We start from the raw sequence: 24,326 nt of genomic DNA on the forward strand, positions 1-24,326 counted from the left end.
AAGCCAGACTGCGAGGGGTCGAGGGATCCGTTCGTCTCGAGGAAGGCGGCCAGCTGCTTGTTGACGGTTTTCTCGATGACTTTTGCAGGAAACGGGAGCAGCGAGATGGGGCGGTAGTTCTTGAGCTCGGTCGGGTCGGCCGATGGCTTCTTGAGTAGGGCGCTGAGTTCGGCGTGTTTCCAGCTCTCCGGGAAGGTGGCGGTGTCGAAGGAGGTGTTGATGATGTCCCGCAGGTGGGGTGCGATGACAGCGTCGGCTTTGTTGAAGACGTGGTGAGGGCAGGGGTCGGTCGGAGATCCGGAGTGGATGGAGTTCATCGTGCGGACGGTGTCTTCGGTGCTGATCGGAGTCCAGGTGCGGAGGGTGGTGGTGGGGGGCGGTGGTTCGGTCGTGGCGTTCGTCGGTTGAGTGCTGAAGCTGTTGTGTATGTCCGCGATCTTGTTGTGGAAGTAGGAGGCGAGGGAGTTGCAGAGGTCTTGCGAAGGGGTGATGTCGTTGTTTCCGGCGTTGGGGTTGGAGAGCTCTTTAACGATGTTGAAGAGTTCCTTGCTGTTGTGTGCGTTGTTGTCCAGTCGTTCCTTGAATGCAGTTTTCTTGGTGGCGTGGATCAGTTGGTGGTGTTTTCGGGTGGCGAGCTTAAAGGCAGTCATATTGTCCGGTGTTGGGTCTCTGCGCCAGGTTCTCTCGAGGGCTCGGCAGTTCTTCTTGGAGCTCTTGAGTTCGTCGGTGAACCATGGGGCTTTCTTGCTGCCGGGTCTGCTAGGCGGGGTCCTCAGGGGGGCGAGCTCGTCTGCGCAGTCGCTGATCCACTTCGTGAGGTTGGTGGCCGCCTGGCTTGGGTTCGTTGTGCTGGTGGGAGGGTTCATGTTCAGGGAGGTCGTGAGCTGGTCGGCTGTGATCTTGTTCCAGCTCCTGCGTGCAACCTGTTGCTGGTGGTGGTGGGTCGTGGTCCTTCCGAAGCTGAAGTGGACGCAGCTGTGATCCGTCCAGTGGAGTCCGGTGGCGTGGCTGAAGACGATGTCCTTGCTGGATGAGAAGACGGGGTCGAGTGTGTGTCCGGCATAGTGGGTGGGGGTGGTCACCAGCTGCTTGAGTCCCAGGTTGGCGAGGTTGTCCAGCAGGGTGGTGGTGTTGCGGTCGTTGTTGTTCTCCAGGTGGAAGTTGAGGTCCCCTAGGAGGATGTAGTCAGCGGAGCAGAGGGCGTGCGGGCTGATGAAGTCGGCGGTGTCTTCGCTGAATTGTGTGCGTTGTCCCGGGGGTCTGTAGATGAGGGTGCCTCTGAGGGTGGTCTTGGGGTTGATGTGGACCTGAAAGTGCAGGTGCTCGGCGGTTGCGAGGGTGTCATCGGTGTTGGTCGTGATGCGGATGGTGTTCCTGTCGACGATGGCGATGGCTCCTCCGGTGACAAGGCATTTTCCACCTCGGGTACCATCTGACCTTGCTACACCACTGCATAAACATTCATTAAACAATGACGAGTTGCAACTTTTATATGTGCTGCATTCGGCAGCACACATAGAAGTTACAAATCGCCATTAGTGACTGTTTATGTGGAGTAAAGGACGCCTTCCTGCACATGAGCAATCATTTCCTGCACTATGGTGCGCGGGCACCTGCGTTGGTGCTAGGCTGCTAAATGTAGCGCCAGCGCAAGTGGAAAAGCAGGAGTGTGCCGTATTATTGTAAATACGGTGCATCCCTGTGTTTCAGACTGTCAGAGCGAGGCGTTACAAATTGTGGCGTAACACCGCGCCCAGCCATTCTGTTGTGAATATACTCCGTAGGCCTTTAAACCATTTATGGGTTTATTTTTTATTTTTTATAGTACATATTCTGAATTGAATCATTTCTAGTTTCTCTAAAACATTTTAGGAAAATGAGGCACCCTGAAGTAGCTCAGTTTCCTTATAAGGCATATAAATACGACCCCAGTGAAATGGAGACCACCCAACAGCTACGGTCCATGCGGGTAACAGCGGTGGGGTGGTGTAAGGGGGGATTTCGAGGGATCATGCAGCAGGAAAATTAATCATTCATTTAACTTTCCCTCTGCATCGTCTCTGGAAATCCCATTACCCGGCCCCACCGCTGTTACCTGCACGTACTGCGGCTGCTACCCAACACCTGGAAAGGTAGACTGAGGAACCTAAAACCTAACGTAACTGGTGCTATGTAAAGCGCTTGGATTCGGGTCAAGTTCGCGCTATATAAAACTCTGCAAAAAAAAAATAAGTCGCTGCTACTCTGCGCTCAACAGGATTACAAAGGCATCGCTTCTTCAAGACAGTCGTGGATGGCAGAGGCAGAGTTTAGACCCTCTGGAACAGGTCTCTTCTGGCCGTGGGCTCCGGGCTGCTCAGGGTCCCATCCCTGCAGCTGTCTCGCATGCAAGTGTAAACGTCACTGCCCTTGAGCTAAAGCGAGCTGCTGCTAAAAGTATATGAGGCCAACTCATCACAGTTAACGCAGCAGAGATTGTGTAAGTGCACTCAATTCTAAATTAAAGAGAAGAGGGTGGGGGCAGTCGAGGCGGAGAGAGGGCAGGTGCTGAGCAGACAGAGAACACAAGAAGCTGAAAGAAAAAGAGATATCACATAAAATGTAGAATTGTGTAGGGTCTGTATTAAGCGATATATTCTGAGAAACGATTGTTCGTCGTGCAACACAATGGAACACTGATGCTCTGAAGAAGGGTTTAGTGGAGTGAAAAATTAATATATCATTTCTGGATGGCTAGGTGTTGTTCTGACTTGTTCTGACAGTTGTCACTGAAAGAAGACCCCGAGTTAACGGGAAGCCCCTCTAGCTTCAGGGTCCTTTATATAGGTGAAGCCGTAAAGGAGCCTGTCATGCAGACATTAAAGATGCCTGCCTTGTCACAGGGGGGTCGGGACTATATGTTGGAGACGGGGTGATCGACATGGGAAGCCTGCCAGAGTTAGAGACTTTGTAACTGATGGCGGCTCCAGAAGGGGTGAGTTCGTGCCGCACTCTCAAAGAACTGTGCACTTGAAGCACTTTTGAACATGTGTTGGGGCGCATCATCCACGCCCCCCTACTCCACAAGTTAAAGAAGCCATGAACGCCGCCACCTGAGGCCTGCCACCCGGGAGGTGAGACCCCAGGGAGTAAATCTCTGCACATATGGGACATATGTCCACAGGAAGGACGCTGCACTGGACGATGAGAGCCCTCAGGCCTGTTTTCACTGGCCACAGGATTGATGCCTGTGGACCTGTGGGACATGGACACCGGAAGGAGCAGAGCTTGAGAACAGCCCAGCACAGAAGAGAAGCTGAGAGGCCGGATGTGAACTTCATAGAGCGGTCACAGGGGGCACAGCTGAGCCCTGTGGCTTTAGCCATTGTAGTTCCTAAGGCGGGGACACATGCATTTTTGTACAGACTGTAGTGGCCTGAATGATGTAACTCATTCCAATGTCCGCCCCTGCTGCAAGAAATGAAAACAAAGTTTCCCACCCCACTGAGTTAAAGAATGCCCCTGTCATCTTCCAAAGGTCGATACATAGTGCCAATCTTGTACTGGAGAACGTCTTTGAAGCCTAGCCTGACCACATTATTTATTTATTTATAAAATGCAACTTACACTTGTGGGCATCATGGCGCTAGCATGGGCAGGGACAAAGAAAAGAAAAGAAAAGAAAGGAGTGGGTGAGCAGAAACAAATAAGTTGACATATGGCATCTGAAACAAGCATGCACCATTTCTGTGTCAGGTTATTCAAAAGAGAACGACCCAGAAAGTAAAAGATATTCCAACCAACATGTTCAAAATGGAGCTTTATGAGCGAGAGATCTGACTGGAGTCTGCTGTGTCACTAGCAGGGATATGTGCTCAGGGCCAGTGTGGTGGCAGGCGCAGGGCATCAGGGCCAGTGTGGTGGCAGGCCCAGGGCATCAGGGCCAGTGTGGTGGCAGGCCCAGGGCATCAGAGCCAGTGTGGTGGCAGGCGCAGGGCATCAGGGCCAGTGTGGTGGCAGGCCCAGGGCATCAGGGCCAGTGTGGTGGCAGGCCCAGGGCATCAGGGCCAGTGTGGTGGCAGGCGCAGGGCATCAGGGCCAGTGTGGTGGCAGGCCCAGGGCATCAGGGCCAGTGTGGTGGCAGGCCCAGGGCATCAGGGCCAGTGTGGTGGCAGGCCCAGGGCATCAGGGCCAGTGTGGTGGCAGGCCCAGGGCATCAGAGCCAGTGTGGTGGCAGGCCCAGGGCATCAGGGCCAGTGTGGTGGCAGGCCCAGGGCATCAGGGCCAGTGTGGTGGCAGGCGCAGGGCATCAGGGCCAGTGTGGTGGCAGGCGCAGGGCATCAGGGCCAGTGTGGTGGCAGGCCCAGGGCATCAGAGCCAGTGTGGTGGCAGGCCCAGGGCATCAGGGCCAGTGTGGTGGCAGGCCCAGGGCATCAGGGCCAGTGTGGTGGCAGGCGCAGGGCATCAGGGCCAGTGTGGTGGCAGGCCCAGGGCATCAGGGCCAGTGTGGTGGCAGGCGCAGGGCATCAGGGCCAGTGTGGTGGCAGGCCCAGGGCATCAGGGCCAGTGTTGTGGCAGGCCCAGGGCATCAGGGCCAGTGTGGTGGCAGGCGCAGTGCATCAGGGCCAGTGTGGTGGCAGGCCCAGGGCATCAGTGCCAGTGTGGTGGCAGGCCCAGGGCACCAGGGCCAGTGTGGTGGCAGGCCCAGGGCATCAGGGCCAGTGTGGTGGCAGGCCCAGGGCATCAGGGCCAGTGTGGTGGCAGGCCCAGGGCATCAGGGCCAGTGTGGTGGCAGGCCCAGGGCATCAGAGCCAGTGTGGTGGCAGGCCCAGGGCATCAGGGCCAGTGTGGTGGCAGGCCCAGGGCATCAGGGCCAGTGTGGTGGCAGGCCCAGGGCATCAGGGCCAGTGTGGTGGCAGGCCCAGGGCATCAGAGCCAGTGTGGTGGCAGGCCCAGGGCATCAGGGCCAGTGTGGTGGCAGGCCCAGGGCATCAGGGCCAGTGTGGTGGCAGGCCCAGGGCATCAGAGCCAGTGTGGTGGCAGGCCCAGGGCACCAGGGCCAGTGTGGTGGCAGGCCCAGGGCATCAGGGCCAGTGTGGTGGCAGGCCCAGGGCACCAGGGCCAGTGTGGTGGCAGGCCCAGGGCATCAGGGCCAGTGTGGTGGCAGGCCCAGGGCATCAGAGCCAGTGTGGTGGCAGGCCCAGGGCATCAGGGCCAGTGTGGTGGCAGGCCCAGGGCATCAGGGCCAGTGTGGTGGCAGGCCCAGGGCATCAGGGCCAGTGTGGTGGCAGGCCCAGGGCATCAGAGCCAGTGTGGTGGCAGGCCCAGGGCATCAGGGCCAGTGTGGTGGCAGGCCCAGGGCATCAGGGCCAGTGTGGTGGCAGGCGCAGGGCATCAGGGCCAGTGTGGTGGCAGGCCCAGGGCATCAGGGCCAGTGTGGTGGCAGGCGCAGGGCATCAGGGCCAGTGTGGTGGCAGGCCCAGGGCATCAGGGCCAGTGTTGTGGCAGGCCCAGGGCATCAGGGCCAGTGTGGTGGCAGGCGCAGTGCATCAGGGCCAGTGTGGTGGCAGGCCCAGGGCATCAGTGCCAGTGTGGTGGCAGGCCCAGGGCACCAGGGCCAGTGTGGTGGCAGGCCCAGGGCATCAGGGCCAGTGTGGTGGCAGGCCCAGGGCATCAGGGCCAGTGTGGTGGCAGGCCCAGGGCATCAGGGCCAGTGTGGTGGCAGGCCCAGGGCATCAGGGCCAGTGTGGTGGCAGGCCCAGGGCATCAGAGCCAGTGTGGTGGCAGGCCCAGGGCATCAGGGCCAGTGTGGTGGCAGGCCCAGGGCATCAGGGCCAGTGTGGTGGCAGGCCCAGGGCATCAGGGCCAGTGTGGTGGCAGGCCCAGGGCATCAGAGCCAGTGTGGTGGCAGGCCCAGGGCATCAGGGCCAGTGTGGTGGCAGGCCCAGGGCATCAGGGCCAGTGTGGTGGCAGGCCCAGGGCATCAGAGCCAGTGTGGTGGCAGGCCCAGGGCACCAGGGCCAGTGTGGTGGCAGGCCCAGGGCATCAGGGCCAGTGTGGTGGCAGGCCCAGGGCATCAGGGCCAGTGTGGTGGCAGGCCCAGGGCATCAGGGCCAGTGTGGTGGCAGGCCCAGGGCATCAGAGCCAGTGTGGTGGCAGGCCCAGGGCATCAGGGCCAGTGTGGTGGCAGGCCCAGGGCATCAGGGCCAGTGTGGTGGCAGGCCCAGGGCATCAGGGCCAGTGTGGTGGCAGGCCCAGGGCATCAGGGCCAGTGTGGTGGCAGGCCCAGGGCATCAGGGCCAGTGTGGTGGCAGGCCCAGGGCATCAGGGCCAGTGTGGTGGCAGGCCCAGGGCATCAGGCATAGCACCTTGAATTGAATTCTCTGTTTTAATGAGAGCCAATGGAGAGGACACAGAGTGTCTCAAACATGGCTGAGTTTAGGTAGCCCGGTAGCCCATCGGGCCACCATGTTTTGAATCTGCTAAGCCAAAGGTAAAGGGCATACTCGCAGGCCACGTGAGACCAGACGGTAGCACTGCTCACAGGAGACCAGTTGTCTTGCAGATGTGCAAAGATTTCCTTCAAGATTGATAACAAAACAACACAAATGGTCCAGATCTTCTCTATTTGAGTGTTTAGTGACAGCAGGGCCAAGCTCTAGGGTGGTGCGACCGGTGCCACAGCAGCTGGTGCTGACTTCAGGGCGCCCTGTTAGCAGGTTTATTTTGCTTTTAAAAGCACCTCCTTCGCGTTCCTTGCCTCTAGTAATTTCCAGGCAGCAATAAAAGTATCAGATAACTCTGATGATTATTGTTCTTCCTGGAGGTAGATCGGACATTTGTCTAGTGGAAGTTCTGACTCATGGAAAGGTAGCTCAGAGGGTTAATGTGCCTGCTGCAAAGAACATGTACCATGCAGATCACAAAGGGCATATAATGTAAATAGGTCAGTGGGTCACTGCTTTTCTAAGAGACGTATTTTTGTTACTTGTAATTTAAAAGTTAAATTCCTAATATACAACAGTGAATTATTAACTGTCATAAAAGAACTGCATGCACACTGCAAAGTATACATTAAAGCATAGATTAATGTTACAAAAAGGGTTGATTTGGGTAGAAATCGATTTTTGTCATTAAAGAGAACACACGGGTATTCCATTTTCAATTCTGAGTTTATGCTTCTCCAGACCCAGCACTTTTAAACTATACTGCCTAATAGTATGGATGACATGTGACTCCTTCAACTTGTCACATTTCCCATACCTGATACACATACGTATGATTGATTGTCTCTGTGTAAGCTGTGTGTGATGCGGAGTGCTCTGACACCCTACACTGGCATGAGTGCTACTATATACCTAATTAAATGCATCTGAAAGACAGTGGTTATGGAGACTTGAGGGGCACTGTTCAAAGGTGGTGGTGAGGGAATCTGTGGTGGGGGCGGTCACCACCTCCACCATGGATGGGGCAGCCTATATCATACGCCTATGTTATGGCAAACAGCCAGGTCTTCAATTCTTTCCTAAATACTAGTCTGTTTGATTGAAAACGCATGGCTGTTGGCAATGAGTTCCAAAGCTTCGCTGCGCAGTGGGAAAAAGCTCTCCCACCCCATCTCACCGTCCTGATCCTATCAATATGGAGAAGACCCGACGTGCTGGATCTTAGTGAACGAGCTGGAGTATAGGGTCTGAACATATTTTGAATGGCCTTGGCTCCTCCACCATAAAATGCCTTGTGGACCAAGCATAGGGCCTTGATATCAACTCGCCGCTGGATGGGAAGCCAATGAAGGGCTCGGATTCCAGCGGAGGTTGGTTGACCTCTTGGTATGTTTAGGAGTAATCTGGCGGCGGCATTTTGTAATGATTGTGACCTGCTCATTTGGAATTTGTTGGTCCCCAGTAGCAGGCCATTACAATAATCTAACTTGGACAACAGAAGAGCCACTACCACTGTCTTCTGTAATTCCTTCCCGATAAAGGGAAATATCTTCCTCAAGGTTTTAATTAAAAAGAAACAGGAAGAGGTGAGGCTGTTTACCTGGGCAGAGAAGGTTAGTTGACGGTCGAAAATAACTCCCAGGTTTCTAACCTTAGGAGCCGGACTGGGGCATTCTCCAGCTGTCGTTGGCCACCAAGAAGCATCCCACTGGGGTTGCCCCTAGCCAAACTCGATAACCTCCGTCTTATCCGTATTAATTTTTAGGAAGGTGTGGTTCATCCCGGTCATAATCTCCTCTAAACAGGTGTGGAACCTGATGGCTGTATCTTCAGGCTGTTTAGCAATTGAGATTATGAGCTGGGAGTCATCTGCATATGACACTAAAGCAAAACCATGCTTCCTAATGAGACTGGCCAGGGGCAGCATATAGATATTAAATATCGTTGGTGATAATGCTGATCCCTGGGGAACCCCATAGGGCAGATAAAAGCTACCTGACTGCAGGCCCTCCCAGTACAGGCTCTGTACTCTCCCCTCCAGGAATGAGGATAGGAGGGACAGAGCCGAACCCTCGATCCCTACCTCCCGCAGCCACTGCACTAACACTGTGTGGTTCACAGTGTGGAAGGCTGCCGACAGGTCAAGTAATACAAGAACTGCATTACCCCCACTATCAACTGTTCTCCGGATCTCCTCGGCTGCTACAATTAAGGCTGATTCGGTCGAATGGTTAGATCGAAAACCATGTTGAGTTGGATCCAATAAATCATTAGTGTCCAGATGATCCATCAGTGTCTTGGTCATTGATTTCTCTAGAATCTTAGCCACTATAGGCAGACCGGCAATCGGTCGATAGTTCTTAGGCTCCTTAGGATCTAAAGTAGGTTTTTTAAGAATAGGTCTAATCGTGGCACTTTTCCAGCCTGCTGGATAACTACCAGACTCCAATACTTGATTAATTAACGGCGTCAGTTCGTCGCCAATTCTGCTGGCGACCGAATACAGCACCATAGCAGTACAAGGGTCTTTAGGTGATCCAGATTTCATAGAGAGGAGGAGTTTACAAACCTCATCTTTACTGATCGCTGGAAATCTGGTTAACTCCACATCAGATAGTTCTATCTTCATTTGTAATAGATTTAATTTATCTGGGACCATTCGTGCTTTCAGAAGGTTATCATAGATAACTTGAACTTTATTCTGAAAAAGGTTGCTAGTTTATTGCACATAGTTTGATTCGGATGGAAGGTGCTGCCCAGCTGTGATTTAGAGAGCAGATTTACCGTTCTAAAAAGCTCCTTAGAGGAATTGCCAGCTTCCTCAATTTTAGTGGTATAGAACGACTTTTTTGCCGCAATAATTGCCTCTTTATATTGTTGGAGAGCAAGATTATAGTTTATTTTCATAGCATTACCATAATCTTGCCTCCACTGACGCTCAGCAGTTCGACATTTTACCTTTAGACTCTTCAATTGTGGATTATACCAAGGGGACGAAGGCTTAAGTCTCCTAACTGTTGACAATTTTTCTGGGGCTACCTAGTCAGCCGCTGTCCGGAGCCAGTTATTAAACTCAGAGGCTGCCTCATTGTTATTTTTAGCCAGTGACAGGGGACCTTGACCAAGGGCTGCTATCATATCGTTGGCATGGACTTTGTTCCAACGTCTGGTCTTTACCTTGGTTGGTTTTACTTGTGTTTTCTGAGTTAGCAGCGGGACCCTGATCTTAAAGTGGATCGCATAGTGGTCTGTCTATGGAAGAGGTACAACTTTTGACACGAGCGTCTCAGAATTATTCGAAAAGACGCCATCTATAATGTGACCGGCCTGATGAGTGGGCTCTAAAACCAACTGGGTGAAACCAAAGGTTGCCAGGTTGTCCAATAATCTACCTGTATCTAAATTATCAGCAAGTTCCAAATGGTAGTTAAAATCCCCGAGAATCATAAACGGGGCAGAGTCTGTGTAGGATTCTAAATGGGTCATTAGAGTCTGTGCAAATGAGGCCTTAGGTCCGGGAGGATGACAAATTAGTAGACCCTGAAAATTCAGAGTATTATTAATATTAATGGTAAAATGTAGGGCTTCTGCCGGAAAATCCCTAATAGTGTCTACACGCAGTTTTAAATGCTCCCTATGAATAATAGCTATGCCCCCATCTCTCCCCCCCTCCCTATCCTGTGAGGTAACTGCATAGCCCTTTGGCATGGTTATATTCCAGTCTGGGCACGAAGCGTTGTCTGTCCATGTCTCGGTAAGAAAAATTAGGTCCGTGCTCGTACTTTGAATCATGTCTTCGATCTGGTATTTATGTTTCCCCAAAGATTGTACATTTACCAAGACACATTGCAGATATTTTTCTTGAGCAAGTTTAGAGTTTCTAACCTCATCTTGCCTGGACGGATAGCCGGGTTGATTTCCCATGACTCCGTCCTCCAAACCCTCCACCCTTTCAACAGTTGAACATCCCAGACGAAAGGAGCAGTTAGGGCACACAAACTTGTTCACATTTTTACCAAGTGGGATCAAATCATGTAACTTACATGGTTCTGAATCTAAGAACAGCAACTGTTCCCTGCTATATATCTCGGTATTCGATCGACCAGGGGTTCTGGTGCTGGTTGAGGTCCGGGCGCCGACGGGCGCAGACGCGCTCGCCTTTGGCGCAACTTCGGCGCGGCCGCCCCAGCGCGTTTTATATAGTTTCCGGTAGGGAAAAAGACTAGCGCGTCAACCCCTGTGCGATGCGGACCCGCTAACATCCGGGTTCCGCCAGGGCCGAGGGCGAAGTGAGGAACAGATAAGTGAAGATGGCCATGTAAGGAATAAAACCAAATATATCTTACAATGGATTTAAAACTAATCAATTTAAAACTGAGCAAACAACTGTAGTGTGCAAAATGCAATAAGGAATAGCAGCCGATTTAGATAACAAGTGGCAGCAATCTGAGACCACAAACAACAGGTACTCATGGGGAAGGTATGTCACCTAAAAAGCATGACTTGAAAAAACGATTGGTTAGAGGGTCTAAGGGAAGTTTACAGACCGGCACGGACAAATCCCCAATTCATTAAATCTGTATCAACACAAAATCCCTGAGTCTACTGAAGCCAAACTGAGAACTAGTGAAACAAAGCTAGCATATTTAAACACAGGGAGTCCTTAAGAGAAGGACAAAGTCCCATCACCCACCGAAGTGGCATGCTTCATCATCTGGGACCTCCTTTAACGGCACCTAGTGCAGTTAAGGAGCTACAACTCCTTTACTTAGTATAAAAAGGAGGAGCTCACGGATGTTTTTTGAATATACAGTGGAGGATAAACTATCCTAGCAACGAGTAGCTGCCTACAGTGTGGTGAAAAATAAAATGCAGTGTGTGTGAACAACAAGTTTAAAATTAACTACCAATAGAAAAATGTATTTATTCAGTATCTAAAGGTGTCAAAGCATAAAAGTCAAAAAAGACGAGAGCGTGTCTACGGAAGTTTTCCGAACACGTCAATGAAAAATACGGTCTACATGTTTCAGCCAACTGAAATCTAAAATGTGATTGTGGCTTTCATCAGGACCAAATTGTACTACTACTGCAATTGTTATGAGTAAAGTGCAAAATCACCAAACACATAAGTCAATGCCTCCTTAGCCTCAGGCATAGTCCCTCGAGATTGGAAAAATACCATGGTGAGGGCGCTTTTAAAGAAACCCCACCTGGACCCCTTTGAATTGGGCAATTATCGCCCCATTTCACTACTCCCCGGCATCAGCAAGGTCGCAGAAAAATATGTTAACCATGCACTCTCCGCCCACTTAGAAACCTTCAACCTGCTCCACTCCTCACAGACAGGCTTTCGCCCTGGCCAGGGCACCGAAACTGCATTAATAGCGGTATTGGAAGAGTCACGGAAGATTCTGGATGCTGGAGGATCCTCAGCCATCATCCTCCTAGATCTAAGTGCAGCCTTTGACACGGTGAACCATCGTATTCTGATTCACCGTCTCAGAAATGTGGGAGTAACAGGTAAAGCCCTGTCTTGGCTGGAGTCATTCCTGGAAGAAAGATTCTTCCAGGTATTTGAAGGGAACATCCGGTCCCAACCAGTTCCTCTCCAATGCGGTGTACCTCAGGGTTCCTCCCTGAGCCCCACTCTTTTTAATGTTTACATGTCCCCACTAGCACAGATAGTTGCCCGTTTTGGAATCCAACTGGTCACCTACGCAGACGACACCCAGCTCATTGTGGCCCTGAATCAGGAAGAGCAGTCTTCCACCAATCTCTGCTCATGTCTTAAAGAAGTTACCAGCTGGATGAGTTTCTCTCACCTTAAGCTTAATGGTGAAAAACCGAACTCATGCTGCTGGGCAATCAAGCAAGCTTCAATCCCAGCAACTCATGGCCATCATGTATGGGGCCTGCACCATGACCCAAACAGGAAATAAAAAGCTTGGGCATATGGATTGACCATGACCTCACTTTCAGAACCCAAGCAAGGAAAACGGCTGCCACTTGCTATGGTATGCTTTGCACCTTACGTAAAGTACTCCCTCTTTTGCCTGCCCATTCAAGAAAGCTTGTAGTTTAGGCACTCGTCCTTTCCAGGTTGGACTATGGCAATGCCCTTTATCTGAGCGAGCCTAGAGCAGTCATTTCCAAACTTCAGGTTGTCCAAAACTCAGCCGCCAGGCTACTCACTGGCATTAATAACTGCTGATCAGCCAAGCCTGCCCTGAAGACACTCCATTGGCTTTCAATACAAGAGAGAATACACTTTAAGACCCTTTGTATCGCACACAAAATCCTTCATAATAAAGGCCCTCCCGTCATCAAAAACTTATATTCATTCATTCATTCATTTCATTCATAAGAACAAAAACATAATCATAAATGGAACGATACAACCTACAGGTATACCTGCTTATCCACAGATAGGCGGAACTGTAGGGACACAAAGTAATCACCTGTTGATAAAATATAAACAGGAGAAAACATAAATAACATAAGCTGGCTTGTGTCAGAATACTCAGTTACTTAAGACAACTGTATGTTTAATAAACATTTGTCATGACGGGGTCAACAAATGGCCTCCTTACCCGCAATCAGTAAGGGATACATGCTCCACTCCTGGTAACAACTCAGGGCGTGAAGCAACGCTCTAAAAACAAAGAAAAAAGAAGAAAAGCTAATGCCATGGAGGAACCAAGAACTTAATTCCTCTCCAAAGCAGAGCTGTCCACTAACATAAAGAGAGACAACACAAAAGAGGAATCACTCCGCCAAGTGGATATATACACGTCCTAAACCAAGTATTGAACAAGGCTTTGACTAGTGCTGTTCTAATCCTAAATGGCACATCACAGGTCAAGCAACCTTCGTTGATACACACGGGTAAGTGTCAGAAGGTTTTACTTAAAGAGGGGGAATACAACTCAAAGAGCATAATGACCACTTTTCAAATTAATCCAAAAATCTCTAAGAAATCTGAAGATATACCAACAAACGGGTGGTCCCGTGAAAACATCGAGCCAGCTACCTGAAATACATGCAAAGTTGTACCAGAGGCCCACGGGACTAGCACACAAGCTTTTATGGTAACGAGGTGAAAACCGTCCTACCTGTCCGTCGTTACCCCGGACCTTCTTCCTGGTCGTTACGAGTGGTAACCGGACAGCCACAGGTACGTCAGTTATATAGGAAGGGCTCGAGAAAAGCCACTCAATTGGAAGCAGCCAAGCGCAACGTAAACGTGACCCCCGTCACGTGACTAGGGTACTTTAACGTCGTATGCGTGTACACGTCTAGGCATTCTGGGAACTGTAGTTTAACGGTGTCAGACCTAAATATTCTCACCGGCCGCGAGTGTATATATTGAAAAACAATCCGGTTGTCAAAAAGTGTATATGAAGACAACCGATCAATTCAATAACCGTAAACCTGTAGTGTACAGCACTTGCTTAAAAACTCGAGCACATGTCTACATGTCACCGAACAATGGTGAAACTTGATGGGATAAAAGAAACCGCCAGGGCAGCAAAAACGGGTCATTATCCATCCACATCAAGTGTAAGTTTAACCCCTTGCCTGCTCATGACGGAACCACTCAGTCATGAGCCACGGGCGCCGTGTGCTCATGACGGAGTGGTTCCGTCATGCTGCGGCCGTTGGCGGCCGCTCCGCCCATGCGGCACTGATTCCCCGCCTGTGCGGGTGAACAATGCAAGTGAGCGGAGTCGTGACGGAACCACTCCGTCATGAGCACAGCTCGCCCGTGACTCATGACGGCGTGGTTCCGTCACGAGCATGGCGGCGCCGCACTGACCCCGAACACCCCCAGCGCCGCGGCAGAATTCGTGCCGCGGCGAAGGGGTTAATGAACAAAAATAGCAATAATAACACCATGTAGCCTCCATCGAAACTTGATGAAATTCATAGAAAAAGTGACCAACCCACTGCTAAAATATGGTCGGTTGGACTCGACAGTTACAAAAGGGGAATGTGTGTGACAGCTATTGAATCGCCTCAAGAGGGACAATCTTGTCCCTTAATGACAACAAGAAATGAAGGAGGCTAGCCAAAAACCTGAGTATCAATTTAGCAGATGTTACTGATAACTGAAAACTGTAGATGTAAGTGCAAGCTATATCACCAAACATCTACTATAGGCAACAGGCTGTTTGTACAGATCAGTCAAAGGCTTTATCGCAGCAGGGTCCAAGGAATATCGTCATTAAGCCCCACCTCATTACTTTTTAATTTCAACACCCAGCGCTGTTCCTTCTTGAATAAAAAGTTTGATACATCAGTGATATGTGTGGGAATGAAGGGTTGTTCGAGGATAGTCCACGTTATTTCATCAGGTTTATGATGTAGTTCCACAAAATGACTAGTCAGGCGAGTCTATTGTCTTTGACACCTGATAGTACTCTTGTGTTCCATGATTCTCAATTTAACTTTCCTGGTTGTCATCCCCACATATCTCTTATTACACGGACATGTGATTAAGTAAATCACCTTGTCACTATTGCAATTTGTGTGTTTTTTTTGTCGCCAGGGTTTACAAGTGCCAATGTCAATCTCGGTGGTGTGCTGTGTTTGTGGACAAACGGCACAACCACCACATGCAAAATGTCCCTGTACAGGTGGCATATTCCAGAGAGTGTTAGTAGGGGCAACAGCCATACTCCTTGGACGTGTGTGGACCAGTGTATCACGCAAATTGGCACTCCTCTTGCAGGAGAATAATGGAGGTGGAAGATGGACCTGTCCAATATTTAGGATTCACCAATGTTTCCGTATGATTTTTTGTATTTGATTGGATTGGGTACTGAAAGTGTTCACACAGGTTAATCTGTTCAGGGGAGTTTTGGGTACAGCAGGTTCCAATAGGGTTTTGCGGTTGTTGTTCGAAGCACGTTTATACGATTGCCGTATACGTTTCGAGGGATATTGTCTAGCTTGTAGGTTTTGAGACAATGAATCAGCATGCTTCCTATAATTTTCCATAGTGGAACAGTTCCGTCTTAACCTAAGGAATTGCCCAAATGGTAGACCGGCCCTTAGCGATTTGGGGTGAAAACTGTCATATGATAGAATAGAATTCCTGGCCATGGGTTTCGTGTATAATTCACTCCCAAGACCATTGTCAACTGGAAAAATGCAAAGATCCAGAAACGGCAAACTTAGCTTGTTAGCTTCCATAGTGAAATTGAGAAAGTTGTTCTGGTTATTGAGCCAAGCATGGAAGGCATTCAGAGTATCGAGATCGCCCCTCCATATGGCGAAAATATATAGGGTTTCCATTCAACAATACGCTCACGAAACGGGTTGTTATTGTTGAGAACGTAGTTTTGTTCAAACAGGTGAACATACAGATTGCAACAAACAGTACGAAATCCATGGGTCTAAACAGATAACTAAGAAAATATGTGCTCAAAAAAGCTACAGATGGGTGTATAATCTATTCAGACAGAATCACAAAATGCACACCTAAGAACACCAAAGGGCATTTCCCTTGTTAGGACAAAATCCCTCACTCACCACGAAGGTGACATGCTTCATCATGGGGATTCTCCTCTCCAAGGGTAACCTAGTTCCTTGGAGGGCTACAACCCTCTCAACTAGAGAGAGGAGCTCAGGGATGTTTTGAATATCAAATAGGATATCCTAAATCCTCATGTGAAAAACAAAAGTATGAGTGAAGGCGCAGCGCAAAAAATATATAAGTGCAACAGTGTTAAATAAAACTGGATAAGGGTTGTACAATAGAGCATTTATTCATATACACCCTTTGCCAGGATTAAAACCAGAGCGCCAGCGGTATGGATTTAAAGCCGCTCTGGTGACAGTGAAAAAAGTGGTCGACATCTTTCAGCCATACTGCCCAAGCGTGGGTCAGGCTTTCATCAGGACCTATACCAGGTGCTACTGCGAAAAAAAAAGAACATACAGATTGGCCAGGCTGGGGGCAAAAACACTGCCCATCGAAGTACCGGATACCTGAAGATAAATCTGGTCTTCGTATTTAAAAACGTTTTCGGTCATGGCCAGCATGGCACATTCCATGATGAAGTTGACTGGCGAACTCAAACCAGTTGGATTGTCTTCTAGCAACCCTCTGATTGCTTCAAGTGTCTCTGTCTGTGGTATGCAAGTATAGAGGGACTCCACGTCAAAACTGACGAGGAAGTCCGTCTCGATGTTAAAGCTAATACCAGGGAGCAACTGTAAAACATCTTTAGTGTCCTGAAGGTACGTAGGCATGGTCTTGACTAAGGGCCTTAGAAAAACATCCACAAAAGTTGACAACGGTTCAAGAAGTGAACCGAGCCCTGAAATAATCGGTCTCCCAGGAGGGGGACGTTGTGCCTTATGTACCTTAGGTAACACGTAAAAATAGGGAATTATTGGATGATCAGTCACTAGGTAATCGGCCTCATGTGCTGTAATCCAACTCTCAAGTTTGGCCTCACTGACCAACTCAATTATTTCTTTTTTAATTCTCGTTGTGGGATCATTGACAAGAAGTTTATAAGATTTCTCATCACTCAGTTGTCTCAAACACTCTGTCCTATAATCCAGAGTATTAAGAATCACAATAGCTCCGCCTTTATCGGCGGGCTTGATGATAATGGTAGAATTTTTAGAAAGAGAAATCAACGCCTGTTTTTCTAGATTAGGTAGATTCTGATACTGTCTAGTAGATGGAGTACCTAAGTCTGTCTATAAATGGATGTCATAACCCGAAGGAGTCCCTGTTCGGGCGCCAATTTAAGAAAGTGACCTGCTTAGGGCCACCCTGGTCACCACTGACCACCTGTCGGCCTTCCTTTCCAAATGAAGAGTCTAAGAGACTGTGGAGAATATATGCCAATAACTGTTTATTCATATACGCTCAAAGTGGGGCCCCATCTGCACAGTCTCAAAAGAGTGCTACAGAGGGAACTGAAGAACAGCAAGCATAGAGATACATTATGTACATTTCATGGCTAGCTAAGAACACGCCCACAGTGGAATTTTCCAGCCAGATGTAGCTGGACAGTAAAATACAAAAAAAGGTTTCTGCTCTCGTATCTTGCACAACTCAGAACAGTCCTAGGCCGTTTCACCCTGGGCTGCGATCAAACTACCAGACAGGTGGGAGAGGACCTTTATCGAGTGGGAAAGTTATGCGCTGACACTAACAGTCTTCATTGCAGAAACAAAACTTTGCGAAGGGCATTTCTCAGAACTAAGAAAGATTAGTTTCGATCAGCATTAAAAATGGAGTTTAAAAAGAAAATGGTGCTTCGAACGCTAACTAAAACATGGCATTGTGTGAGCATCAACGGGCCTAATCTAACAATAGGGATAGGGAAGGCTCACTTAACCAGAAACTACTTATGTGACCACTGATCATCAATGCAGAAGATCAAATGGCGAGAGGTCTGCTGGCACACAAAGGAGGGAACAAGGAGGCCATCAGGGAGGGAAAAGCTTTTTGATCATAGCTCACCTTCAGTCTGATTTCGTCTCCAAACTGCGGCCCTCCGAGCATTGAAAGGCCGACCAATAGACCCGAGATAATACTTCACTATCCCTAATATACACCTGCCCCAGAATCACCTTTACATGCATGTACAGTCATTTGCCTTGTGTCACGAGAGCTCAGGAGGGAAACGGTATAGGATTCGGGGAGACCTAAAAGATAATTCAGAGCGAAGGTATTCCAGGACGTCCGAGTCCACTACATCGCGCCAGATCCATTTCCACATTCTCTGCCATTCATCACAGAGATATCATGTACCCATACATTTTTAGGAGATGGGTGGCAGTAAACCAAGTATCAAGCTCAAAAATCAGAAAAATTGTAAAACTGGCAGTGGTCTCTGAAATGTACCCATGTCACCGCATCCTTTCCACTGTCATTTTAATTCAAGTCTCTCTTAAAATGTCTCATTATGACTGAGTATATAAATCCTGGCTGTCAGAAATCAGCCTTTTCTTCATGGTCACCCTGGATATTTGGCCTTTTGCTGGATCCCATATTGTTGCTGCCTTTAAAAACGTTTCCCCTGCTTACCAGTAGTAAAGTGCCTGTGCTCCTCCTCAAACATGGTTAATTTGGCCCATACATCTTTGGAACATTTAACTTGCCTATATGTCCCTAGTATATGGAGTAGGAACCGCACTTTGGACCAGGTAATTAATATGAAACTTGTTGACTGCAGCACTTACTGTGCCATTCACTGCAGTTGCAGTGCAAACATGGCTTCAGGCCTACCCTGTGTAGCTTGACTGCTGTAGTGTAACCTGCAGGGCGACCTGTTATAATAACCTTTTTTCATAGATGAAAACCTCCCTTTTGAATATTAAGTCACCCCTATGTAAGTAAGTGTTGTAGCCCCCAAAGTAGGGTGCATGGTGTTTAAAAGTGGGGCAGGTAGAAAATTAATATTACTATGTCCCAGCTATGACAAGGCCCGAAAAACTATTTTCACTGTCACAGGGCTACCTATCCTATGTAGAAAATCAAAGTGTAGATAAAATAGAACTAACTGCTATACTGCTAATTTGGGGAAGGGACCGGCTAGAAAAACAATTAAACAGCAATTTTTATTAGCTATTAAAAATCCAATTCAATGGTGAAAACAGATTTAAAAAAAAATATATATTACGGAAGGGTAACTTTTAAAAAGTTACCCTTTACCTGCCTGAACTGTAAGACGACTAATTAGCATAAGCTTCTGGAGTTCCCAGCCAGGGATTAGCCTTTAATTGGCGTGAAAAGGGTGTTAAATACCTCCTGGAGGAAACAATAGGCTTACCTGAATGGTCAGTGATGACTCCTCTAAGTGCAACATGATGCAGGGTGGGGGCTGTGTGCCTCCTTTTCACAAATACTGCTTGACAGGCCTTTTGAGTCACATGTTACTCTTGGGGTATACATTAAAGGGAGTAAACAGGATTCCAAGACAATATTTGTTTCTTTCCTGTCTAGTTGCTGAAGGACCCTGACTTGACCTACCAGACTTCTGTCTCTGGGTTTGTTGTTAGTACAATGCCAGCTTCAAACTGTATTTTAATGTTAGATGTGGGAGGACACTGGGATTACCATAGTACTCTCCCGACTCACACCCCAATCCTCAGAAGCCAAGTTTAGTGTGACCGAAGACCTTCACCATCTTGGATTTGCCCTGACACATTGCATTTTTGGCCTATTTGCAGTAAAGCAAAAAGGAACTGCTGTAAAATAGGTAAGTCAGGGCCTGGGAATGTTTACCACTTTGGTTAGGGAGAGGCTAGAAGACACCTGCACCCACTATCTAGTGACAGATACAAATGTGGCACCTCAAGGCATCCATTTCAAAACACGGTCAGTACCTGCAGAAGATCAGAAGACTGCTGGGCCTACTGACTGTGACCAGAAAGGAGCCCTGAAGGACTGGAACTGCTCTCTCTTGCACCCAGGTGAAAGACGTGGACTTCTTCAACGGGCAGTTGGATGACCTCGTGTGTGGCTACAGAAAGACAGCAAGCTGCAAGAGGTCTTTACGTGGAAGTGCCCAACTGACCAGTAGCAACTGGGCCTGGACTGGACCCTGTTATTAGCCTCTCTGCCTGATAGTCTGTGAGTCTCCAAGTGCCTCCCCTGAGGTTCTGGGGGCCTTAGAAGTACACTCATGTGGTTGGTTGGAACTTAGAAGACTAAGTCAGAAGGTGCAATCTTTGACCAGAATGAGCTTGCTTGGTTATCTGACCCACGCACCATTGTGGTTGGCTTGAAATCACATTCTACCGTGGCCTTTGAGTATCATTGGCACTTTTGCTTTTGGTGCTGTTTTTTACTTAAAAGTTTAAAAATGAATTTCTCTGTGTTTATTAAATTGTACTCTCTTTTTCTAGTTTGGTTTGGGATTTTTATTGTTTCGCCTGCTTTCACTTCTTTTCTGTTTTGATACTGCATAAATACTTTACACCTTGCCTTAAGTTAAGCGTGTCTACCCTCTACCGTAGCTACCAGGTGGTTGAGCTCAAGTTAATTTAGTGACCTTAATGGTTCACCCTCCCAGAGTTGTGATTATTCATCATAGTGGCCATTTGCTCATCCCAAATAATAATCCAATGTCTTGCATTGGTGTTTTTTTTGGTTGTGGACTATCCATGACAAATGAATGGCACATTGAAAAGAATCTGATGGAAGAGGTGTGGCGCCGCAGCTAGGGCGACTGACTCTGGTATCTAGGGATCACTGTTCGATCCCCAGCGCCGGCGGCAGATTAGCCCAGCACCATGTGACTCTGGGCAATAGCTTGCTTAATCTTCCAGACGGCCCCCAGCGCCTAAAAACCCTCACGGGTGATTGTTCACGCTTTACAAATGTGGATATATTATTATAATATGAAAAAAATGGCAGAGACTGCAGCGCAGTTGGGGAGGGGCTCTAATGCAGGGTGCGGGAGGATCTTTGGGTGAGCCAATTATACATTCCTGGGGATCTAACGTATAATATTTTCAGTTCCAAGGTATCGAAGAAGATGAATCAGTATGGTAGATACAGAGACAGCAGCATGTACGAGTAAGTATACCTCTGAGAGTGTATTAACCTAAACCACGATATGCCAGCTGTGGTATCTGTTGAATGTCATTTACCTGTACTTAGCAGGGTATTTATTAAGAGTACATTGCAAGATGAGCAGCCTCTGCACATTTTATCCATGACTACTGTTCCACTCCATGACGTCACTGGACAACATGAAGTGGTCCAGTAAGGCAGAGCAGAGTGTCTGCAGTGTTGAATATAAAACATAAGTATTTCACTGTTATTTTCAGAATAGTAAAAGGCTGGAGACAAAATGCATGAAATAAATCAAATATTAGTGTAAAAATAATTCATTCTAATATCTTATTTGTATATAAAATATTTGAACCTCAACCCCCCCCCCAAAATTATCAGAATGTTCAAGTAAAACAACATAGTTCACTCTACAGACAAATCACATGACATCATTCATACATTCAATCATAGTCTGTCATGAATGCGCTCCCTGTATGTTACAAAAGGAAATTAGCAAAATGCACTACTTCATATAGAAATCGTTGCTATCTCCATGATTCTTAAGTTCTGCAGGATGTAATGATGCTCATTGATCTACGAGCAGAAAAACGTGTCAACAACTAATAGATGTTTCGACTCTACAAGTGAATTGTCAAGGAGTAGCCTTCATCCGGACGTGCTGAATCTGTGTCACTGAACATTTGTAAATTCTCCTACGCTTCAAGTGATATTTTCCTATGTCGATGTGCTGTCAACAGGCCACCACCTTCATTTTTGGACTTTCAGAAGGAAAATAGCTTCAGAAATTGCAACTTAATTGAAAGTCTAACGTGGTGTTGTGGGTAGACAGTACCCTAAAAAAGTGCACTAAAATTTTAGATATGGCTTGCACTTAATGTGCTCTTCACAACGCGAGTGGTGGGTTTGTTGAAAATCAGATCCCTGCTAATAATTTTGAGTGTACACATTGTAATCAACTGACGAACCAATAGTTGGTAGCGTTGTGTGTTGTCTCTTTTGGGCCGAAGTTATTACAGCATCTTCTCATCGAAAGGAATCATGGACATCCATGAGAATACTCTCTGACGTCATGACAACCTGCTGAGACTGTACCACTGAATGTACATAATCCATCTGGACAAAGTGGTATTGCAATTACCAGATGTAGAACAAAAAGATTCAATAAGTAGCCCCGAGGTGTACGAATGGTATCACCATACATGCAAAAACAACATTAAAACAAGCATTGGCAATGCAATAGGTCTCGCATTTGTGAGAGTTGGAGCTATTGGCATTGTAAATGACAATGCCTTTTATTTATGCGTTTCAGAACCTGTAAGCTGTGCGTAAACAAGCACTTTGTACAACAAATGAATAAAAGGCATTGTCATTTACAATGCCAATAGCTGCTATTGTCATTGTAAATGACAATGCCTTTTATTCATTTGTTTTGAAAACTTGCAAGCGATGCATAAACACGCACTTTGTAGGTATAGTCCTTGCTTACGAGAAGCAAGGCTGGCAGTAAAAGAGACTGCCAGCCTTGCTTCTCATAAGCAAGGACTATAAGTACAAAGTGCTTGTTTACGCACAGCTTGCAGGTTTTGAAACGCATAAATAAAAGGCATTGTCATTTACAATGCCAATAGCTCAAACTCTCGCAAATGCGAGGCCTATTGCATTGCAAATGCTTGTTGGAGTTAGGCAGCTGAATAAACACTGATAAGCACCGATTTTATAAGGTTTCAGAAACAATGAGAAAACATCACTAGAATCCACAAAAAACATAAACACTGAAAACAGGACCTTCAGTTTTACCCTCACTGCCACCACGTGCAGCTCTCACACCCCCTGGTTTACCCTCACCACCACCACGTGCAGCTCTAACACTCCCTGGTTTACCCTCACCACCACCACGTGCAGCTCTCACACACCCTGGTTTACCCTCACCGCCACCACGTGCGGCTCTCACACACACTGTTTACCCTCATAGCCACCATGTGCAGCTCTCACACCCCCTGGTTTACCCTTAACAACGCCACACACGGCACTCAGACTCCCTGCTTTACAGTTACTGACACCACGCTTAACACTCACCCCCTGCTTTACCCTCACCACCACCACATGCAGCACTCACACCCCCTGCTCTACCCTCACCACCACCACATGCAACTCTCACAACCTGCTTTACCCTCACCACCACATGCAGCACTCACACTCAATCAATCAATCAATCAATCATCGCATTTATATAGCGCGCTACTCACCCAGAGGGTCTCAAGGTGCTGGGGGAGGGGGGTCCGCTACTGCTCGAACAGCCAGGTCTTGAGTTGCTTCCTGAAGGCGAGGTGGACCTGGGTCAGGCGGAGGTGGGTGGGGAGGGAGTTCCATGTCTTGGCGGCGAGGTAGGAGAAGGACCGTCCCCCTGTGGTGGCTCTTCGGATGCGGGGGACGGCGGCGAGGGCGTGGCTGGTCGATCGAAGCTGGCGTTTGGGAGCGTAGAAGTTGAGGCGGCTGTTGAGGTATCCTGGGCCTTGGTTGTGTAGGGCTTTGTGTGCGTGGGTGAGGAGACGGAAGGTGATTCTCATGTTGACCGGGAGCCAGTGCAGGTCTCTCAGGTGTCCGGAGATGTGGCTGCGACGGGGGATGTCCAGGATGAGTCGTGCTGAGGCGTTCTGGATCCGCTGGAGTCTCTTCTGGAGTTTGGCGGTGGTTCCGGCGTAGAGGGAGTTGCCGTAGTCCAGATGGCTGGTGACGAGGGCCTGGGTGACCGTCTTCCTGGTCTCGGTGGGGATCTTACGTAGCATGAGCAGGATGTTGAAGCACGACGAGGAGATGGCGTTGACTTGTCTGGTCATGGAGAGGGAGGAGTCCAGGATGAAGCCCAGGTTGCGTGCGTGGTCTGTTGGTTTGGGTGCGCTGCCTAGGGCGGGGGGCCACCAGGAGTCGTCCCAAGCGGCAGGTGAGGATCCCAGGATGAGGACTTCCGTCTTGTCCGAGTTCAGTTTCAGGCGGCTGTTCTTCATCCACTCGGCTACCTCTTTCATCCCTTCGTGAAGGTTGGCTCTGGCGGTGGCGGGGTCGTTGGTGAGGGAGAGGATCAGCTGGGTGTCGTCGGCGTATGAGATGATGTTGAGGTTGTGCTGGCGTGCGATGTCTGCGAGGGGGCTCATGTAGATGTTGAAGAGGGTTGGACTGAGCGAGGAGCCTTGAGGGACGCCGCAGATGACTTCAGTGGCTTCAGATCTGAACGGAGGGAGACGGACTCTCTGTGTCCTTCCGGCGAGGAAGGAGATGATCCACTCCAGTGCCTTCTCCTGGACTCCGACGTTGCTGAGGCGTTGTACTAGGGTACGGTGGCAGACAGTGTC

At 48.7% G+C, this 24,326-nt stretch overlaps 1 protein-coding gene across 8 annotated transcripts in view; it reads left to right on the plus strand.

The window, feature by feature from the left end:
* The window catches only part of EPS8L3 (EPS8 signaling adaptor L3), a 183,522-nt gene that overhangs the window by 15,625 nt on the left and 143,571 nt on the right, over nt 1-24,326 (plus strand). For all 8 annotated transcript variants that reach the window (XM_085613948.1, XM_085613974.1, XM_085613938.1 and 5 more), the window contains exon 2: nt 20,917-20,976. In XM_085613948.1, coding sequence (XP_085470074.1) covers nt 20,936-20,976 — 41 coding nt within the window. In that variant the 5' untranslated portion in view covers nt 20,917-20,935. The remainder of the gene's footprint in view (nt 1-20,916; nt 20,977-24,326) is intronic.

The sequence above is a fragment of the Triturus cristatus genome, chromosome 1_1 (genome assembly GCF_964204655.1).
Source record: "Triturus cristatus chromosome 1_1, aTriCri1.1, whole genome shotgun sequence".
In the NCBI taxonomy this organism is placed as follows: Eukaryota; Metazoa; Chordata; class Amphibia; order Caudata; family Salamandridae; genus Triturus; species Triturus cristatus.